The 23,525-nt window shown below is 39.5% G+C and overlaps 1 protein-coding gene across 1 annotated transcript in view; it reads left to right on the top strand.

Moving 5' to 3' along the window:
- Positions 1 to 23,525, top strand: part of CADPS2 (calcium dependent secretion activator 2) — a 794,189-nt gene that overhangs the window by 663,199 nt on the left and 107,465 nt on the right. Inside the window, exons 14-16 of the mRNA XM_019509247.1 lie at positions 595 to 696; positions 9,536 to 9,599; positions 11,874 to 11,997. Of these exons, the coding sequence (XP_019364792.1) occupies positions 595 to 696; positions 9,536 to 9,599; positions 11,874 to 11,997 (290 nt within the window). The remainder of the gene's footprint in view (positions 1 to 594; positions 697 to 9,535; positions 9,600 to 11,873; positions 11,998 to 23,525) is intronic.

Raw genomic sequence — 23,525 nt, 5'->3', positions numbered from 1 at the left:
TATGTGTAGCAATTCCAAGAGCTACCTGCTTAGAGTGGGGGGCTTTTTCACTGAAGTCAGCTTTTCTGCTGAATCGGCAGCACATTTGTGCAGAGTGAGCATCTTAAAAACCCAAAGAGCTGGAATTAGGAGGACAAAGGTAAGAATAGTCCTAACTTGTTGTACTGGAATATTCAGTTGCATGTGTAAGAACAGCACCCAGCTGGAGAATGGTTTAGGAACACAGTGCATTGCCTTGAATTGGGCAAGCATGGCTGTTATTGGCAGTGCTGCCGATGACAGGAAAAGCTGTAATGATATACCACAGAAAAATAGGGTGGCTAATTAAGCCTGAACTAAGTTCTAAATGTAGTTGATTTTTGAGAAGTTGCAGTCTTGTCCTTTAATCATAGGCATTAAATAATATTGTGCATATTTCACAGCAAGGGCCAAGGACATATGTATGTAAGGCCATTTTTACACTGAAGCACCATTGTTCAAACAAAAACTGTAGTTTTAATCAACGAAAGCATACCAAGGGTGCAGACAGATTTGGTTTGTATGGTAAATATATGAAAAAAGATCAAAAAGTTAAATCAGTATATTGTATTTCAGGCCTGATGGAATTGGAACAGTATCAGTTGAAGAGAAAGAAAGGTTTGAGGAAATTAAAGACAGACTTTCCACCCTCTTAGAAAACCAGATAAGCCACTTCAGGTGAGTGTTTAATTTGCTCTGTGCATAATGAGCTTCATTCAAAAGGGTTTTGACATTGTGGTGAACATAGTTGTGACCAAGGACAAGACACAGTAAATATAGCATTTGCTACTTCAGGAAAAGTTCATGGTATAGTAAATATGATATTATGAATTCATTTGGATGCCTGTCAGAAAGATAATATCTACTTCAGCCATAAGTTTGTTGGGCTGTAATGTGCACTTAGATTAAATTAATCCTCTGCCTTGAGGTTTCACTGGGTAAAAAATCCTATCCCTGATCTTAACCTTACCATTTTCACCTTTAAAAACTTTAAATGTAACTCTAGCAAATGTACAAGTGAAAATGAGTGCTTAAATCATGCCAAGTTCTGGAATAATGTTGATCAGTAAAACCATGTAAGCGAACTGTGTCATAACTGGCTCAGCTGACTTATTTTTTTTAAGCTTTGAGCTTATCAGATACCATTTGCAAATATCTGCTTCCTAAATGGGCTCATCCGTGTACAGTATTTTTCTGGATATCTACCTCCACCTCCCCTTTTTCAGTTACTAACCTGTACATTTATATATGTTCCCCCATACTATGTAAAGCCCCAGGCTTCAGTGAACAGTTTGTACTGGGTTTGTTGTTTAAGTCACCTTTTTCTCCTCTTGCCCAGTTCAAAGATTGTTTTCAGAGTTATACTACAAAAAGAACAATTACTGATCATATGAATTTCATCCGTGATCCCTATGTATCTCATGCACGTGACTTTGGATTCATTTGGCCAACAGTGCATGCCAGCATTGTAACTGTGCCCTATACATCTTCATGCTGCCCTTCCACCTATGAACATAAAGAGCAGAGCAAAACCAGCCGTCCCTCAGCTCCTTCTTGCGACTCATAACAGTGAGACAGGAGCTCTTCAGTGTCTGCCTGTTATTCTTTACCTAGTGCAGAGCTATTCAATTTGCCGGGGTTGGGGGTCACATGCAGTGCCAGCAGGCAGCCCTCAGACCACATACCACTTGGGCATCTCCCAAAGATTCCCCCACCACACAGGCTGTGCAAGCAGCACACAACCCCCCCCAGCCACATGTTAATCACTCACAGACCACCAGTTGGACAGTCCCGATCCAGTCCCAGCTGTTAGTCATGGTGAACACTAATAGTGTTCATATACAAAAGAAAGAAAAGAAAATGTTTTTGTTTTAGTTTAATTTAATCTCTCTGGCAACTATGGCAACTTGGCAACAGAAAGGATCTGGGGTTTAAAAGCTGGTTTCATAGTTTAATAGTTGGTAGGGTCGGAAGGGACCTGAGCAGATCATTAAGTCTGACCCCCTGCCATGGCAGGAACGAGTACTGGGGACAAACGACCCCGGCAAGGTGTTCATCTAACCTCCTTTTGAAGACCCCCGGAGTAGGAGCCAGCACCACTTCTCTTGGAAGTTGGTTCCAGATCCTAGCCGCCCTGACAGTGAAGTAGCACCTCCTGATGTCTAGCTTGAATCTACCCTCTGCCAGCTTGTGACCGTTATTTCTTTTCACTCCTGGTAGCTCTCGGGGGAACAGGGACTCTCCCAATGCCTGCTGGTCCCCTCTGGCTAGTTTGTAACAAGCCACTAGATCCCCCTTTGGCCTTCTCTCGTGGAGGCTGAATAGGTTCAGGTCCCATAGCTTCTCCTCATAGGGCCTGCTCTGCTGGCCCCTGATCATGTGGGTGGCCCTCCTCTGGACCCTCTCCGTGTTGTCCACACCCCTCCTGAAGTCCAGGGCTGCTGCCTTGCTGCAGGCCTTTGCCACTTTGCACTGGATGGTAAATTCCAGCAGGTGATGATCACTGTCACCCAGGTGATCAAGCACCCACAGACCCCTCACCAGGTAGTCGCCCGTGGCCAGAACCAGGTCCAACAAGGCATTTCCCCTGGTGGGACCGTGCACCTCTTGGGTTAGATGGAGGTCCTGTATCTCAGCTAGGAACCTACGTGAGCAGTCAGACCTGGGTGACTGCTCTTCCCAGCAGATGTCTGGAAAGTGTAGGTCACCCATGATGACCACATCCTTTGACCTAACTGCCTCCATGAGCTGACTTAAGAATTCCAGGTCTAGGTCTTCTCCCTGGTTGGGTGGTCTGTAGTAGACCCCCACCATTAAGTCCCTTTCCCATCGACCTCCTACTATTCTAACCCAGAGCACTTCAGTGTGCCCCTCCTCTGACCCAGTGCTACTCGTTGAGGATGTGTATTTCTCCTTGACGTACAGCACCACTCACCCACCTTTCCCCCCTGCCCTATCCCTCCTGTACAGCCTATAACCCTTGATATTCACCACCCAGTCATGCATTGGGTCCCACCATGTTTCAGTGAGCCTCACTATGTCTGGGTTAGTGTTAGCTAGCAGGAAGGTAAGTTCCTCCTCCTTGTTCCCCATACTACAAGCATTAGTGTACAGGCATTTGAGGCCTGCTGAAGATGCATGCATAGCCCCCCCCCAATCCCAGTACTACCTGGGTCCCTGTTGCTTACCTGGGTATTTGTTCTCCTTGTCATCGGTCTAGGCTGGGCTGTTCTTGTGGGTGATGCTTGGTTTAGTGGTCCAAGGCTTCCGCTGCCCTCCTCTTCCCCTTCCCCTGACCAAGCTAGTTTTGCTTTCACTTAACAATAGACAATCTGGTGAAATTTTGCTCTCACTTAACAATGGACAATCTGGGTGCATCTACATGAGATGTTTACTGCAGAGCTGCCTAATTAGCTCCACAGTAAAGTCTCGGTGTCTACACATGCAGCCCTATTAGGCTGCAGTAAACTAATTAAGTCCATAGTAGACACAAGCACTATCCTACAGTGGCATTATTTAGTGCGCAGCAATACACATGTAAATGCCGATAGGGCTGGCTGGAGCCCAAGGGTGCTTCAGTGGAGGGGCTGCCTGCCAGCTAGCCCCACATCCTTGTGTCCCAGTCAGATCCTCTGCAGTACATTGAGCTGGGTCGGAACAACCCCAGGCTGGCAGACTGACCCCCTGAACCCCTGCCAACTGGGGCTGCCCTGCCCCGGGTCAAGGTACTGCGGTCCCAGATGCACATGTAAACTTCAGTGACATTTGCTCCAGAATTTATTGTGTTGCATTGATTTCATGTGTAGGTGCACCCTCCAGGTCCCTATTTTGTTTCTTAAAGGGACATACATTCCTGACTGACATACTGCATGACAGTCATTTTCCAAGCATGTTCAAAAAGGCAGAAAAGCCTACTTAATTGCTCCACTGGAACAATCTGTGCAAGCTTCATAAATAACAAAAAAAAAGGACATCAGTCCTTTAATTAATCTTTCTCCATGAGGGTCCTAATAAGGAGCTTCAAGCTACACTGACCAAGAAGACCACTTCCACTCTGGTACTGATTACCACTTAACAGAGGTAGGAAGCAGCAACGTTCCAGAACAGAGCTGAGGCATTGGTCGTATCTTCAGTGCCTATTCAGTTAAGGCATGAGACTTATTAAGTCTGACTTTTCAGGGGCTAACATTTGTGAGGCAACTAGTAGCCTAAGGAGGTATCTGGTGACCTTGACAGCTGAAAAGGTACTGACAACAACTACTGAACCTCAAAACTCACATCTTAAAATTCATCCTTTGCTTCCCAGTGCTTCAGGATAGGCAATTCAAAATGATGTCCCTCAATGTCTAGAATGTTGTCAAGTATTGGTACATATGTCAAGTATTCAAACATAGTGTACCAAGTGATTTGGGTCTTGATGTGGGCCTAGATATATGTGAATGATGAAGGTCTAGATTCCCTTTCTTTTGAGACAACAGGAGTAGTGATAATGAACCACCAGCTACTGAGTTTATTGGTACAGTGGATGAAGAAGGTATATCTCTCATACTGACTTTATCCCCTAACAAGGTGGTGAGAACACAGCAGACCAAGGATTCTTCTGACAGGATGACACCCTTCTCAGAAGAGGTAGACTTTTCTGTAGCTCAGTGGTTTCCAGATCATTGACCCACATGCTTAAAAGAGTTCTGTTTAGTAGCACGCTCACCCAGCTTCAGCAAAGCACTGCAGCCTCTCCTCTACCACATGGCAAAATGCATCCTCTGAATCTGATGAAATGGGAAAAAGAGGGGAGCTTTGGGCCTATGCCTACATGATGTTGACCACCTTATTCTGCGCAAACATCAGCTGAAGGCCCTTTGGAGTTTATACGGTCCTGTAGGCAAAATTGTCTTCATTTGCATAAAATCAAAACAATCTTTTTTTACATCCATACAACATAAGGCAGGTCAGCAGCCAACAACTGCTTTTTGAAGTCAGGATTGGAGTGCTGAAGTGTAGTGTCTTGAGGGCTGCTCTTTGGTGTTTGACTGAGAGACCATAGCCTCTCTTTGCTTCTTCCATGGGCAGTTAGCACCACTGTATCTAGATAAACATGCATTCAGTGTCCCTTTGTCAGCCTATTCCCAGCTTGTTCCCTTGTCTTGCTCCATACTTATGATGTCTACAAGATGCTACGGTGGGACATTTTTGTAGTATACAGGAAAAGTAAAGAAACAACGCATGTGTGCTCCAAAGGTAGCTACCTAATATAGGCACAGCTCTTTGTTGTTAGTGTTGCAAGGAAAGGCCTTGTCTGTGTAGTTAGATTTGTTTTTAAGTGGCATCAAAGCTTCATGTAAAACTAAGATCAACTGTAAACCAAGTTTTGTTTCTTGTGCAAGCAGATAACTCAGCTTCATTATCAAGGCTAGTCGGCACCATGTTCAGGATTTCTAGCCAATTTATTTTACATGGGGCAACCTTGTCCCCACAGTAAACAAAACAAGCAAACCTACAAAAGACAAAACCAAACCTGTGATCTTCTTTAGTTCAGACTTTGCAAGGCGTAACCCCGGCTCTGTTCTTCTCCTCCAGCACCACCACCTCCTCTCCCCCTTGCCCTTTTCTGGAGCTTTTAACTCTCTTTATGACTCCATCCCCATTTTCTAGTCATCAGTTGCAGCCTTCCAGCAAGGCAGACTATTAACCTTATTAACTGCTAACCACCTGCTGATGGATTTCAGCCCCCTGGAGGCTGAATACATCCTTATACTGGAAATACCTTGTTTTAGCAAATTTTAGACCTCCATATCATCAGGTGTACAGGTGATGATGATAATGGCAGAAAATATCGTATTCTTAAAACTTAAAGAAGGGTGGAAGAGACAGAAGTGGATAGGATTTGTTCCCTCTGTCATCTAATCAGTATTGGGAATATTTCAGAACAGTTAGAACATCGGCCAAAATATTTCACTTGGGACCCCAGAGTTAGGTACTTAAATTCATTAATGAAATCTATGGGAGCCTTAGGTACTCAGCACCTCTAGAAATCAGACCACTTCTTAGACACTTAAGTTTTAATATCCAACAGCTGAAGTAAGGTTGAGACAACAGGGACTTAGCAGGAACATCCTTCCTAGTACCCATCCATGCGTTTCTGTTCTTTTATCAGTCTTGGCTCTACTAGTGCTTACAGCCTACATATTCACCCCTGCCCTGCTTTTTTCAGATTACGCTCCTCAAAGAGAGAATATAATACAATACAGCCAGATCAGCTAGGCTTGAGATTCTAGAAAGACAAAAGGAAGAAAGTGGCAAAAGAAAGAGCAGCTCATCTCTGCTGACTTAGTCTTATCCTCTTTCACCAAGGCAGTAAGTTCCTCAGGACTTTGCTCAGTTGATGGCTTTACAACAGTTTTATCAAGCGTGTGTGACAGAGACTCTTGAGAATACCCCTGGAACAAATGCAGGAAAAAGCTCACAAACTGCTGCCCACCTTGGACTCTTCTATGCCATAAATATCTTGCACTCCTCTGTACATGATGGCTTACTGTTGTTGAAATTAAAGTTCTGTTGGGACCCGCAGGAGACCTGTGACCATGCCAGCAACCTCTGGTTACATCCAGGCAAGCTTACAACAGGTATCAGAGATATAGATATCTTTGATGTCTCTTCCAAGAGACATAGATATCTTTATTTCCATACAGGGGTCTTGTGTGGGAGCTATGGTCCAGGAAAGGTTGAAGGAACAGAGGGGTGCTCAATCTGTACAGAGAGAGGGAGACTAGAACTGTTCAAATACACTGTTTGCCATTACTAATTGATAAGTGTTTCTGTCCTGATTGTGATAACTTAAATTGGGATCAACAGAACAGAGTACATAAAGACCATCATACGCAAGGATGCAGGGAGCATTTGGTAGCCTTTACATCTGATAGAGCAATGCCTACAGTGGTGGGCTTCCTGCCTCAATCTTCAGGAATTCCCAGAGAGGTTCAGACAGCTCAAACAGTTACAAAAGACCTTCCCTCTGACAGCAATAAACTTTTTTAAAATTCCAGATGAATGAGGCTTTCCATTTCTTAAGGGACTCCCAAGGCAACTGTAAATTCTCCTATCCTCCTTGTTTCAGCCCCAAGAAAGAAACAAACAAAATTTCAGGCTACCTCCAGGCAGTGTTCTTCTGTTCATTACTTTAACTAGTCTTAAGGGACTTCAGAGCCAGTGAAAGAGAAGAAAACGTTCTATTAATGATGAATCTCTGCATCCTTTTCTGCCCTTCACTTTGAGTCTTATCGTGCATCAGGGACTAGTGTCACAGGAGCTCTCAAAGATCATTTATTTCTACTTTTCACTCTGGAATTGGATCATCTCTGGCTGTTGGGCCCTGGAAACTGTAAACAAGAGCTATTCTATCCATTTCCGGTCCTGTCCCTTGGTATACCCCTTTTCTTTCCTTTTTTGTGTCCTCGTGACTAGGTATTTAGCAAAATTCAAGGATCTGTTGGAACCTGACAGGGCTGCTCCTCAAACTTCAACCTCTGGGCTGTCAACTATGCACCTTAATGCCTACATTACCCCAGCCCCTATTTGATAACTGTCTTCTAGTTACTAGCAATGGAAACCATGTGGACAGTCATTCAAAAAAGGAAGAAAAGTTATGTACTTTACAGTACCTTTGATTCTTAAACATGTTTGCCACATGGACTCTTGTGCTTTGTCCACATTATTTGGGTTGACAAGAATGGCATCCTGCTGTTCTCAGGTGTTGTGTTGGTGAAAGAACAGATTGGGCTTCCTGTGGAATTTCTGCCCCCTCATGGGAAGGCACAAGGTCATCTAGGATTTGGGTTTGGCCTGAATAGACACTGCTGATTGAAAGAATCCAATCTTGCATGTATAGGACTCATGCATACCAAGAGGGAGTCTGTATAGACAGCTAATCTTGGAAAATAATAGTTCTGTATGGCAGGTAACCTTACTGCTCTTTATTTTTACTCCACTGTAACTCAGAAATAGCCATAATTTTTGTTTCCAGTTTCCTAAAAAGTTATCATTTGGTCAGACACATAGTATGCAGCAATGAAGCCTATTAGGTATTTGCAGAAAGTATGAATGTGTGAAAATAGGTAGTTGTAATGTAAAATGCTTAGTAGATCTTAACTTTAGTGGCTGTAGTAATAGAGAATTGTAAATGTTAATTAGGGCTCTGTATACTTACTTAGTTTATAGCATTGGCTCAGGATTGTGTGTACTTTAAAAGTTCATTACATTATTTACATATATGAAAGTAGCAACACTTTAGGACATACCCAGTGGGACCTCATGATTTGAAATGCTAAATGTTATCTAGGGATCAGTGGCATTTATGCATGAACTGTGTCACCTACGGGTTAATAGGAGTAAATAATAGGAAAGACAATACATGGATTATGCAAATACACTGAGGAGGCTGGAGGAGGCAAATAAAGCAGCCAAGTTTTGTATTTTATTTATAGATGGATTAAGACTAAGGAAGTACAAGTTGATTAAATCTGTTTTGCTAATTTATTAATGCCCACTAAGAGTTACTAACACAGAATAAGCAAGCAAAATAAAGCAGGTCATAAATCAGTGCTATGTCTGCTAAAATGATTTGTCTGACCTCATTTACAAGGATCTATAATGTCAGTCAAAGTGATTTGTAAAACTCATCACTCTAAATCCAATTGTTATTGGAAAAATGTTAGAAAATAGGACTACCATTTTTATTAGTAATAATAAACAGTCACATACAAATAACCTCAACAAAGTAGAAAATCCCTTTTTCAATTGGGGCTATCCCAGCAAGCTTCACAGATAGGATTAAGAGAGTTTTAGAATGAGCTCTACAGCTTGTAGGAGTGGCAGCACGTTAGTTTATTTTGTTTCATCTTTTGCATTTTTGGTATTGTTATTCTTTTAGTAGTTAAAGACTGTAAGTGCTGTACAGGACACAAAAGGCAATAAGGTTTATGTCTGGTAGAATTTACAATTTAAGCCAAAATAAAATGTGTTCTAATGATAAATGATTTCGTTAAACCCCCCAAAAAGGTAATTTGCACCCATTTATGCAGTTTCCTTCCATTGTTAAATCAATACTAAAACAGAGTATAAAGAGGTAGAGTGAGCCTTATAATAAGCCTCATTTTCTTACAGAGATTCTTAAGGTGTTAAGGTCAGAAATGACTCGCCTTTTCAGCAAGATGGAAGCAGTCTAATAAAACCCACAGCTGTTTGTAGATATCCTCCACTATTCAGTCACTGGGCTAATTTCTTCTTGCCTTTTGCACTTTCCTGTCCTTCGGGCCGAGCAACAAGTGCTCTGATGTCCTTATTTCGGTCCTCCATATTGGATTTGTGAAAAAATATAAAAGAATCATTTATCAGTGTTCAGTATATATGTCCCTTCCAATAATGCAAATTAAGGAGTAGTGGGATAATATATACCCATTACGCTTACATTCTTAACTTAGATATTACACTCTGGATAATTTATCCTGTTTTTGTTTTTAAGATACTGTTTTCCATTTGGACGTCCTGAAGGAGCTTTAAAAGCTACACTTTCATTACTTGAAAGGGTATGTCTTTTTAGTTTATTTTAACTCTAGGATATTTCATCTGTATGTTCGTTTATTATTGAGCTAGAAGGAATATCCGCTAAGATACCATACTAGTGGTTTTATTACATGCTAAATAATTGACAAAGTCAAATAATAAAGTATATTTACCAGAACTTTCTCTTAAGTCATTTCAAAGGTTCCCTGTGTCTTTATCATTTGATTATTATGGTCACAAAATGTTATGATTATATCTTGAACTATAACTTTAAAAATATCCATATAATCTAAATAAACACACTGGAAAATCAAAATTTGATTCAATTTATAAAGAAAAAGTTTAGATTTATCTAAATTGACAAGGGAATATAAATGCAACATATAAATAAAACTTGGCTACAATAAATTCCCCAGAACTAGCTCCTGCGGAGGGCAGACAATACTAACAGCATTTATGCTCCCTTGTGAATGAGGAGCTTTAAAGTCCAGGAGACTACTAAGAGGGTGAGCTAAAGCAAGATATTCTGTCTTTTCTAGACAGTTATCCCATGCTCTGTAGCACTGTCCAGCCTTTGGATGGTACTGGTCTGATGCCTGATGCATCCAAAAAAGGGGAAGTGACAGCCATTTTGTGCTATTGCAAAATTCTGCCAGGGCCTATACACTATTGGGTGACCAATTCTGTATATTTGGTTTTAAATCTGATTTCATTTAATATATTGCCATATATGTAGACATCATTTTTGTGGAGCTAATATTTCTATTTGTGCTGCTACAGTTGCAAAGGGCCAAGTTGAATTAGGGAAAATGTGCCTTCCTATATCTGTGAGCATCCTTTTATTATACTTACCTGTAAACATTGTGGCTCTTCCTTTCTGGTTTAGACTCTTGAATTCAAGTGTAGAATAAACATATTTGTATAAAATCAAATTGAATTTTGGTACACCTGTGTGGATAGTCAAAAAACAAGAAAAGAAAACTAATAGCTAAATTACCCATAAAAGTAAAATATTAATATGCATTACCTCTATTGCATTATTAAATACACTGTTGGAGACTTGGGTACATACGAGTCCCTTGGTATTATGCAAAAAATTTATTTTTAAAGTTACAGATTAAATTATCTGGGTCCAACTTGCCTCATTTTAATTGAGTCTTGAGTTTTTTCAAAGCAGTATTGACATTTTAGTCAGCAATTCATTGTGATTAAAAAAGTAATTAATTTGTCAAACTTTAAATCTTTATTTGCAATATTTAGATTACAAAATATAAATAGCATTTTTGTAAGTTTGACATGTTTTATTTAAATTTAAACTAGTAGAGGCCAACATAACTTTAAAAATTCAAGGGACATTCTGATTCAATTGAAGCCAATGGCTAAATTCCATTAACTTCCAAAAGGTCAAACTGGAAGATTTTTACAGATTAGTAGATTTAAAAAATAAATATTTAAAATGTTAAAGTGTTTTTATGACCTAGCCTTCTAGCTTACCATAATAAAATATTTTAGGAAAACTCTGGTACTCTGCCTAAATAGCTAATCCTTTTGAACAAGTACGTTCTGCTGAATTTTAATAACTGTATGCAGGAAGAAAAATAATCAGTGATGATAAGTCTGGATAGTGTTTTTTTCTTCCTTTTTAAAATTGCCAGTTGATTTAATGTTCATGAAATTGTGGGGTTCATTTCACCACTAAGAACTGAACGTAATACAAAAAGAGTCACATGAAAATGGTGCTATCCCTATCTCTAGCTGTAGTTTAATCTAGACCTCAGGACTTCTGGTATTCCATTCTTGGTTCTCACTCAGAGACTGACAATCACGCTGAATGGTGTCAAATTGTAGATATGATCTTATAACTTCTGTAGATTAGGATAAAGGTGAAACCATCAAACTAACATAGGAGTGGGCAAAATGCGGCCTGGAGGCTGGATGCGGCCCGCCAGGCCATTTGTATCCGGCCCACAGGGCCCTTAAAAAATTTAGAAAATTAATATTAATCTGCCCTGGGCTGCCTGTTATGCGGCCCTCGATGGCTTGCCAAAACTCGGTAAGCAGCCCTCTGCCCAAAATAACTCCCCACCCCTAGACTAACACAACCACCAAAACGAAGTTAGAACTCAAACCTCTAGAAACAAATACCTACTTTATTAACTAACTGGACCACTGATTGAAATTATTCCTCTTTGATTTTTTACTTTAATTTTTAGCAGATCTAAAATAGTTATTAAATTCAAATTATGCTCTGGAGCTTTGGGTAATGTGCAGCCAAGTAATATGATTCTCTGGCACAGGTTTTAATGAAAGATATTGCCACTCCCATACCAGCAGAAGAGGTGAAGAAAGTGGTCAGAAAATGTCTGGAGAAAGCTGCCTTGATCAATTACACTCGACTTACAGAATATGCCAAAATAGAAGGTGAGTATAGTGATCAACTGCCAAAGTGACTGTAAAAGCCAACAGTGCCTATTAACTGAATATTCTGTGAGCAGCCTTTTCCCTTTCCTGAACAAACCTGTACCACAGCAAGGGGAAATGTCTCATTAAAATCTCAGCTGGTGAACTATAGAGCTTTTTCCTATTCATTGCTTTAATATGCCTCCTGGGAACCTGCTTGAACGAAATATCCAGACCTTATGTTTAAGTTGTCTTTTGTTCTTATTTTGAATTTTTATCAAATATAAATGTGCTTATGGCTAATTTTTACTTTCTCTAAATATTCCTAATAAACTATTGACAGTGCATTCTTTCCTAATCAGCACCATGAAATTTGGAAATCAAGGCAAGAGATGTCTTTTGAATACCTTAGTCAGGCACATAAATACAATTTTTGCTTGTTGAGTTGTCATTGTTCAGAGATGGAAAAGTTACTGGTATATATTGTAAGATATAATCAAAGACTGATAAAACCTCAATGGCCTTTTAATTATTATAAATATACTAACAGCAAATAGCTTTAATGATAATATGAGTTTTTTCTATATTTATAATTTATATATATTCTGGAAAATGAGATTAATCAGGGTTGTTGCTAGGAAATCAGTATTTTATTATATAAAGGTTATTGTAATATTGTAAAAATTCTGAAAAACAGTAAAGTATGCTAACAATAAAATAATTTGACAGTATTCAAATGCAATAATTATTTTCCAGAAAGCATATAACAGTGTAATATAGTGATACAGATTTAAATTCTAGAAATAGTAAATCCTGCATAAATATATATATTTTTAATATAAACCGTAAATGTGTGTCAGATTACAGGAAACAGAACATGACGTTGGCTTAAAAATTCCATGTTATTGTTAACATAACATTCTGTTTTGGTAGAATTTATTTCTGGTAATACACTGGAATTAAATAAAGTCATAACATCAAACCCCATAGATATGAAGGAGGGTGATGTGTTTAGTAGTGTTATAAAATCCACTTTTTGTCTTATTCCAGCTCTGGTCAAAGTCACTGACAAACATGAGTTAACCAATCTCACGAGTGATTAACAAAAAGCCATCTCATCACTATAGCAACCGATATTATATCATGGGAGTAACAACATGAAACTACCTTAGTAACCAGTTTAACATAATTAATTATGATATCATGTTGTGTTAAAGAAAGAAGGATGAATATTGGATCTTTTCTGGAAAACAAGAAAGCAAAGATACCTTTTGTCTCTCAGATTTTATTTTTCACATTTGTAATTGGGATTTTTGCTCTTAAATTATCTTGAACATTTAGTAAGCCTGTTGGAATAAAATAGAAATAATTTAGAAAGATAACCATAGCTGGATGTATAGTTAGGTTGCGGGAGCACTGAAAGAGAAACGGAACAAATAATACAACATTGCACGGATGTTCCAAATTTTATTCTGGAAAAGTGTAGGAGTGCATTTATCGTTAGTGTGACCAGGTGTAGGGGAGCATGGCGCTAGTCCTATGCATGGATTTAGAGGGTGGCACCAAAGGAATCTGCCACTGAAGGGTGCTGCAGCTGGTGTGCAGGGAGCCAGTTCTGTAGCTGCAGCAGTCTGAACCAATTCCACAACACATTGAGCGGCAGCAGCCAGAGTACAGTGAGTCAGGGAAGACTGCCACCTTTCCTACCCCCAACCCATTCCTGGGTGATGAAATAGCTAGCTACACCTCTGCAAATGATGCAAAGTAAAAGACCAAATTCTGCACTTCAAAGCATGCTTGTAGTTGCTGAAGTAAAACTGAAATTGCAGGAATTTGGCCTCATAGGTATTTTAACTGAAGGGATTTTTTCTGTGTTTTATCAAGCCACTGCTACCTACCTGATGCATAAATAAATTTCTCCAAGTGGATATACAGACATGTAATAGTAAGCCCCATGTCAAAAGTCAGTCTTAAAATTCTTTTTTCAAGTGTACTTGCCTCAAGAAGACATACCACCTTAAAAATGAAGTAGAATGCTATTGGAGGTAAAAGGCTCCAGCTTCATAAGTTTAAAAAAAAAAAAAAACCCTTAGTTACCAACTTTCAGTTTTAAAAAGGTCTGTATCCCTCTCTTCTAGTACTGAGGTTTCATAAGCCAAAATCTTATTGGCAGATACGTTATTTCTGTGTTGATTCTAGACTTTGCACCCTGAAATTGACTTCTGTCTCCTTATAATCATTAGCCATTTTTTATTAGTTGTACCACATCAGAAGTATCTAAGTATTGTCTAAAATATGCCTAAAAATCTCAGATGTAATTATCATATTGGAATTGGGCCTGATCCCAAATCTGTGAATATTTCTCTAGTTCCCGAATATTTCTCTAGATACCAAATCTGTGACTATTTCTCTAGTCAGTAACTTCCCCTCACTCTCTCAGAAGTCAATCTACTACATGTACAATGTTCAGTGGTGATACTGGCTTTAAACTAACGATGATCAAGTACAGATTAAATCCACAAGGATGGTTATAACAACAGTAATAGCCTTATCCAGTTTTTACTATTATTCATTTCACCAGCTTCTCAGAGTATGTGACGTATATTCAGGCTGACTCCATGGGCATAAACCAGAAAGAGAATTGTTCTCAAAGTATAGTCAGATACGAGTAGCACATAAGCATTTTAAATGGACAAAACATTGAACTATGTTGTCTGATGTTTGTTGTACTTAAATGAAGTTAAATTAAGTACCTTATTTTTATCTGATTTTTTCTTCATTTTCTTTTTTTTATATTTTAGCAACTACAGAGAAGGATCAAGGTGATTTCTGTTTGTGTGTACACATGCATGTACCCCAGTTTTCTGTGTACTGTATTTCCTTTATCATTTTTATTTAATTCATCAACATTTTGACACAAACATACACAAATTACAGTTCAACTGATTATATAGTATAACATGTATTGTTCACGGTAGTGAAAAACAAATATGTGTACTGTTGATTAATAAGCTAGATAATTGTAAAATTCAGCAATGTGTGAAGTTTGATGTGATTGTAAAAAAATATTTTAACACATAGGATTTTGTCTTTAATTGTACACATGGAAATTCATTAATAGCTTATATTTTATTTTTATTGTCTACATTTGTAAGTAAAGGGACATTGTCAACATTTAGGTTTTCTGAGGGATGTATATCCTTACACTTGTTCTCTGATTTAAATCCGTTGTTATCGCTGTGATCTATGAAAGTTCTTTGAATTAAGTATTGAGGTAAAGACCTCAGGGAATGGAATAAATGGAATTGTATCCACTTTTCTTAAAATGTTAATGAAAATCAGCAGAGAAAATATTTTTGAAAGGTAATATTCACTTGTTTGCAATTGGAACATTACAGCATCTTATTATGTAAAAGAACTGGAAAGTGAAAATGATTTAAAATGTAAGTGAACTTGATTTATGTTTGTTGTTCAAGCAAAGTGAACTTAATATACATCAGCATTTCTGCAGTGCCCATTTCCTCCCCATTAATGGAGGCGTAGCTGAAGTTATGTGTCAGTGATGCAGACAAGTTTACTTCTGCAGTCAGATCAGACTAATTTTGTTGACAGCTAATCTCATAGGCTAGGGACAGAAATTACGTATAAACTGCGATAAGTGATAAGAAATGGGTTCAAGTCTGTTACACAACAGAAATTCAGTGCACATAAATGACTTTCAAAATGGCTGAAACCAGTTTAAGATAAACCTGGATAGATGTAGTATCAGACTTAACTGATTTAGATTAAATCAGTTTATTAAACTTCTGTCAAAGATCCCTTCCAGGTTCAAGTCAACTCACATTCCCCCAGCATACCAAGATGTTTTGCACCTTCCCTGAATCCCCTCCCTCTCTCGCAGGGTGGGCAGGCTAGCCTTGTCCCAAGCTGTCTGTTCCAACCAAACAGAGAGGTGTGCTCTAGTTCCCTCTGGCTTCTGGCCTGAGCCACAGCAGGCATGTGGCGCATTTCTAAAATCAAAGTTGAATGTCTATTCATTTCCTTATCAGTTAAGTCTACTCAGGGTAGTAGTCTGTGAAGATTGAATCAATTCTGCCTCGGGCTTTTTGACTATCTGTGCTTAGTCATTGTCATCAGCAGGAAGTTGGGTTTTATTTTCCATTGCATATGTTGATGATGATAAAGGTCTTAATAGGAAAATTAGTTTTAGATGATTGATAGTATAACTCTATGGTGTGGCTTTGTTTTGGCCATGTCTTACTTTTCTGGTGTCACCTGGGATTTGGGATAGTGATAGTTTTTCAGGGTCCAGATTTCAGGGAGTTTATGAGATTAGCCCTTGAGTGTTTATGGACAAGAAATTGCAAAATGGTCTATGAAAGGGCATACCTGGAACACAGTTGTTTGAGTAGTGGTCTGTTCCTTGTAAATGGAGAGAATTTTCATTTGCAATGTGTACTTTGTATATGCAGCATTTGGTATATGCAGCGTATATTGTGTGCATACACATCTTTAAATATACCTATAGGGTATTTTTATCATAAATTCATACAGTACCTTACACAGTAGAACCTTGATTCCTGGAGGTTTGAGATGTGCTGCCACAATGTAAACTATGTCAGCAACAGGGGAGGGTTGTCTTGGTGATATTCCCAAGATGAGGTCACTTTCTATTTCAGAAGACAGAGGTGATGATGTAAAAGCTGTCTAAATGTGAGTCAAGCTGAGACTCCCTACTGGTGCTAATGGTGGGGTCAGACGACAACTGCTGACTGTAGAGTCCATTTCTCAGTTCTGCTTCCCCCATAAGAGCAGCAATTTCTGTAACAAATAAACCAGCATTATCTTGTACATGGTAAAAATTGAATTAGATTTTAAAATTCAGTGGTCATAATATATAATCCCATCCTCCATTCCTTTTGTGCCGAAAACTCCCAATGAATTCCAGATAAGTTTTTGGGTACTCATAAAGTGCATGATTTTTCTCTCAGAGTTATTAGAAAGAGGTGAAGAAATCTGCGTGTGTTTGTGTGTGTGTGTGTATGTATATGTATGTATTACACATTTACATGGTTATTGTAATTAATAGGTATGCATATGCATGATTACTATTAATTTAGTTATATTTCATATTGTTACTGAGAAATTATTTCTAATTTTAAGTGAGGAAATAGAGCAGTAGTACATGTAATTTAGCAGCTGAACAGCAGAGTAGCATTATGTGTTTAGAAACAACATCCTTTTGCCTTGTATAAGACTTCTCAGCTGTGCACTTTTGTGATGCATGTTGTTTTAAAATCAATTTTTTTATGTGCCACTTAAACTTGCTGCTCTATTATTTTTGTAAATTATTTAGATCAATAATATAAAATGATGAAATGGAGATATAGAAAATAGTATAGGCAGAGTAGAAAAGAAGACAGCATTTCATTTCAATTATTGCCCTCTTTTTTCCCCATATATACCTTACTTTGGGGATTGACACACTTTAAAATAAGGTCCTTGTCATCACCTAGATTTTGCAGGACAGCAGAACAGTCTTCTAGATCAGTGGTGCCCAATCTTCTAGCCTGTGGTGAGACTCCTGCTGATTTTAGTGGGAACATGATTGGGCCCATAATATGTAAGGGATTTAGCCCTAGCACTGTTCCACATTGTAGCCATAATTAATGGAACATTATTCCATAGTAATTATCATTAGCCTTTTAACTCATGCACTAGATTTTTAATGTAGGATCTTGAAATGCAGAGATATGCTGAATAGAAGGCACTACAGAGCTGAGCATGCAGATTCTTTGTGTTGTGAGAATCCTTTCTTAGCAGGATGGTTGCCAGGTTCTCAGCTATAACTCCTAAGTGTTCACATTTTCACAAGTGTCTCAATTGAACTAGACTCAGAGTGTTTCCCTGAAGACAGTACTTACTTTTTTAATGGTAGATGTTGCAGTGTTAGCAGTACTTACATCAGCATTCTACTTAGCACTCTTATACTGCGATACTATAGTAAAGAAAACCTCTGTCTGAAGAAACTTAACATTTATAACAAATTAGCGAAGTAACAGAGTGCTATGTTATCATTCTGTTTTGAATGCCATGCTGAAATTCTCATTGTTATGCATAATCTGTTTAATTGTTCATATTACAAAGAGAATAATGGCAAGTCCTCTGTTAAGGTTTGCCCATTATAACTTTTTTCTAATATTTTTTAAGGGCATTCTAATCTCTTCATAATTTGTACCAGGAAAATTATCTTGATATCAAATACACCTGATACAAATAATATTTTATGTTCAAGCAGTTTCCATTCAGGAACAAGCTAACTTTTGAGAAGCTGAAATTTTAAAATACTTTTAATATGACTTTCTTGCATATAAATATTTCTTACAAATATTTTGAATTTTGTAAATAAATAAGTCATAGGAATAACGAGTAAAAGTTTCATGCATAACCTGAGGTATGTTCTCTATTTATGTGGTCTGAACATATCCTGGGCTGTTAAACTCTAAGACTATAATCACTAGGTATTTTGAGATGAGTCTAATGTATGATTCCATAAACAAGGAGCACACTCCAGTTAATAACACTTAGAACTGTATGTTCTCTGTCCCCAGTTTCTTCCTATGTAGGAAAGATTATTCTACTCACACACTATGAATATATTTATTTGTTTTAAATTTATTATAGAGCAGCCATTCATCACATACCCCATTTATTTTCCCTCCTCAGAAATAAATAATTTACCATATAGTTTTTTTCAATCTGAATGGGTAGGCAGTAATGGGCATCACCAACAGCACGTGCTGCTGTGATACCCCTGTGTCTACCCTCATGTGGTGAGTCCTACACTCCCCTCTCCCACTCCCTAGTGTTTGTGATTGAGCTGAGCAAGCCAGCTTTGAGCCTTCCCCTCCCTCTTGTATGTCTGTGTGTGTCTCCCTATATTATTCCCAGCATCATTCCCTGCCTCCTGCACTTGCCTTGTACAAACCTCTTCACCACACACACTCCAGGCCCATCAGCACCTTTCACAGCTGCCTCTACTTTGCCACACACAGTGCAGCCCAAGGAAACACCCCTGAGCCCCCTCCCTATCCCATAAAAAGGAGGGAGCCCCGTGTTCCACTTCTCTTCCTTAGCCCACCCCACCCAGCCATCTCTGTGCCAAGGTCAACTGGCAGTGAAAGGATCATGCCTGGTAGAAGCTGAGGTCTTGGCATACCAGCAGAAGAATAGTGACTGGGGAGGTGACATTTCGCAGGCTGAGGAGGGAGAGCGTGACAGGTGTGTTGAGGAGGACAGAACTCAGGTCCACTCTGGTACCCAGGTCCCCCAGGAACTCAAGGGTCACCAATCAGAGATCCATTTCTCCACTGCTGCTTGGGGGTTGGCCTCTGGAACACTCCCTTGCCAGGCATCCCAGAAGCCACCATGATCTTGGGGGGTCCTTATAACATGCACCAGTGTCTGCAAATAAAGCTTAAAGTGGAATGCATTGGGATGGAGGTAGCAGTGTACTTCATGCCACCTGATGATGTTATGCAAGGGGCCCTGGCTACCTGAGGTAGTGTGGGCAGAGACAGTGAAATACCCTTGACCAGCAGAAAGCATTTGATGAGGATCAACCTCACAGACACTCGGAGGGGTTTTGGCTTCAGTCCCTGCTTTGTGTGATTTCCTGCCCAGAGGAGATAGGCTCCATCAGCATTCAGTTGAGCACCTGGAGAAATCACACAAAGCAGGGACTGAAGCCAAAACCCCTCCAAGTGTCTGTGAGGTTGATCCTCATCAAATGCCAGCCATAAGAGTGGTCCTTTTAGTGTATGTCCATGACATGCTCCTAGCATCCAGGCCCTGGAGGACCTTGTGCAGGTGAAGGCCTGCCAATTCATCTGCTTGGCAGCCTCCTCTGCCTGGGTCAAGTGTGTCAGGAGCTCTGGCATGATGGTAGATGACAGGCAGCAGGTCAGCTCACTCCCACCTGTGCTCCACAGTTTCTGATGGAGCACAAGCTCACTGTTCTGTCTGGAGTCTACATGTCCCCAGTCATGCTCCCTGCCATAGAACTGGAACCAACTTGAAGTCAAGATGTCTGAGTGGTTACAGACATGGATGGAACTTCTTCAGTGCCTCTCCGTCCAAGGGAGGGCCTTGGTCATCAACCAACTTACCCTGTCCATGCTCTAGCTCCGTTTCAACACCATGCCCCCAGGCCTCCTGGCCAGTTTCCAGAGGTGGGCACTGGGGTCCTCCTGGCCAGAACAGCACTGGGTCTTTGCAGGTCTCCTGAGCCTCCCCACTGGCGGGCACTGGCCACTGTTCTCTGCTTGGTGACCCCTGCCTTGAACTGTTGTTACTAGCCTATGATCTTCATTTGTGTCCCTGCTTTTTTTTTTTCATTTGTTTTGCCCCCAATCAGTTGTTAGGCTTTTAGTAGCCTCCCTGAGGGAAGGTTATAGTTTTCTTGGTGGACCTAGGCCCACTGTCCTCCACATAACAAATAGACCTGTCTTCACCCATGGCAGGAGTGGATGCTTGAGAGGGAGAGCATATAAACATGGTATATCTAGAATGATCTATCCTCTGCTATACCCGCCACTGCTATTGCAACAGTCAACCAGCATACAGAGAGTTGTATTATTAAAAAATACTTATTTTAAAATAAAACCTCTTTAGTCATAAAGATTGGACCTTTATCCTCATTAGACATCCTGGTGATTGTTTTGATTTGAGAAGCTGGAATATATTAAATAAAAGAAGGCTAAAGGGATGCTACAAACTGTCCACCTACTCCAAAACTAACCATAAGCCACCAATCAGCCGTCACTTTTAGTTATTTACATTGCTGAGACCTGAGTAACTGTTAACCCCAACCAGTAGTGGGTCAGTAACTGACCAACATGTTTGCTCTATTTTAAATAAATTAGTAGTTACTAAACCATTATGAACAGATTTTCTACTGGAAGAGAAGCATGTAAAATGCCCTCAGAGATCATAAGGCTCTATCCAACTTAAGAACAAGTACACTACAACCATTATTGAAATTGAGGCAGCAAGTGGAGAGAGAGTCATTGTGCATATGGTGAGAGGGCTTGATTAAAGCTCTCAGTGCATGTTCACTTTACTGAATGAACAAAGGAAATCAGTGAGTTGCACAGTCACATAACACCTTGTTGCTGGTCTCTGATTACTATACAACTAAATGAAAATCACCGAGGACATAAGAAAATACCCTTGCCCTCAGCCTATTCATTGACCTATTATGTTTGTTAGCTTTATTACCATAGGGATATAAATATTCTGTAGCAACAAGTGGTATGAAAGAACAACAGAAAAATAATCATTTGATGTTTTCCCTTTTTGAAATTAAATTTAAAAAAGAGAAAATTATAATGTAATACTTTCAGCATTTCCAACTTTTTCTGTTCAAAAATCCATAGTCATTAGAATCCAGAAAACAGTGCAAAATATCCTCTTCTGCCCTTTTAGTATTCCTTCAAGGAATTCCTTTTGGCCTTGAAATATTGTTGAGTCACATGCTGCGAATCATGAATTAAACATTACAGTTGTAAAAATTAAAAGATTTTTTTGTTCTGTTTATTTGGTTTCTCATTTTTTAACCTTTTGGTTTCACATTTTCAGATTTTTCAAAAATAGGGGCCAGAAATATATATATTTAAAATGATCTGAAATTCTTGTGATTGTCATATGTCTCCTTGAGTCTGTTACACACTCATTACATTTAAAGAAAGCACCAGATATTGTAACACCTGTGATGAAATTAGGCAACATTATGGTTAAGAGTGGTAGATTTTGATTCTGAACAGCATCTATTCTCCTCTCTCTCTCTTAATCACCCTGTGCATCAATTTCACTATTGGGAATTATGCTAATAATATTTTAGTAAAATATTTTAAGATTCGTGACTTGCAAGTCTCAGAAATCCAAATAATAATTAAACAAGTATTGGTTTCAACTCTATAGTTGAGATTTAATTCCATTTTTTACATAAAGCAGAAATTCAGCTTCTTTGTTTTGTAAAAAAAATGTAGTGCACATAGAGAACAGAATTATTTTCTAACCATATAAAAATAAGTCTATTGATTCATTTGAATTAAAACTGAATGGCAGATGACAGTACAAGGATCAATGGTCTCAAATTGCAGCAAGGAAAGTTTAGGTTGGATATTAAGGAAAACTTTCTCACTATGAGGGTGGTAAAGCACTGGAATGGGTTTCCTACAGAGGCGATGGAACCTCCATCCCTGGAGGTCTTTAGGGCCCGGCTTGACAGATCCCTGGTTGGAATGATCTAGTTAGGGATGGTCCTGCTTTGAGATGCACTGCTTCTGGCTCCTCCCATCTCCAGGGTAGGGGTAGAGCCCAGTTGTCCTGGCTTCTAGCCATGCCCCTGCTCACCAGCCCTCTACTGACAAACAGAAGCCCTGCAGGCAAAAAATGGTATTAACACATAACATGCAACTGCTCACAGTATGTTTTAACTCCAAAGCTGTTTAATATTCCACAGATTTAGTATGGTCTAAGTGTAACCTGTAACTTCACCCTTCCTTTCTCTGTGCCTCTGCTATCATGAAAAATAATTTGAATTCATATTGGGGTAACATTTTAGGGGAACTTAAGTTACCCCCTTTTAATAGTTCTTGCTTTATGCAGAAGAGGGGTACTTCCTGAAACAGGCAGCTTTTTATGTAGTTTATCTTACCATATCTTTGGGCTTGATCCTTCTGCTATTAAAATCGAAGGGGAATTTCACCATCAGTTTCCATATGACCAGAACTGGATTACATATTCTTACTTCCCTTGGAAGTAGAAGACAAATATTTGCATATGAGGATAAAGGGAATTGGTACCTTCAGGCTTTGATCATTTTAATGATGTGTTTTTATTTTGTATGTGTGTAAGTAGGGTAGGTGAATGAGGCCTGTGTGTAGAAAAGCAGTATAAATTAAGCATAAAATATTATGAACAGAATTTATAGACATAGATTTCATAGACATTTGGGCTGGAAGGGACCTCAGAAGATCCTCGAGTCTAGCCCCCTGCCCCAGGAGCAGGAAGTCAGCAGGGATCAGAGGATCCCAGCAAGGTAAACATCCAGATGTCTTTTGAAGGCGTTCAGAGTAGGTACTTGAACCACCACCAGCGGCAGTCTATTCCAAACCTTGGGGGCTTGGGCAGTAAAGAAGTTCTTCCTTATGTCCAGCCTGAAACGGTCATGGAGGAGTTTGTGACCATTCAACCTTGTCATCCCTTGGGGCGCTCTGGTGAACAGATGTTCCCCCAGATCCTGGTAAGCACCCCTGATGAACTTGTAGGTGGCCACCAGATCACCCCTGAGCCTGAGCTTTTCCAGGCTGAAGAGTCCCATGGCTCTCAGCCTCTCTTCATAAGGTCTGATTTCCTGACCTCTGATCATGTGCGTGGCTCTCCTCTGCACTCTCTCAAGCTTCTCCACACCCTTTTTGAATTGTGGAGCCCAAAACTGGATGCAGTACTCCAGCTGCGGCCTCACCAAGGCCGAGTACAAGGGG

The sequence above is a fragment of the Gavialis gangeticus genome, unplaced genomic scaffold, assembly GCF_001723915.1.
Source record: "Gavialis gangeticus isolate Ggan-Ray unplaced genomic scaffold, GavGan_comp1, whole genome shotgun sequence".
Lineage (NCBI taxonomy): Eukaryota > Metazoa > Chordata > Crocodylia > Gavialidae > Gavialis > Gavialis gangeticus.
This window is presented reverse-complemented; position numbering and strand designations above follow the sequence as displayed.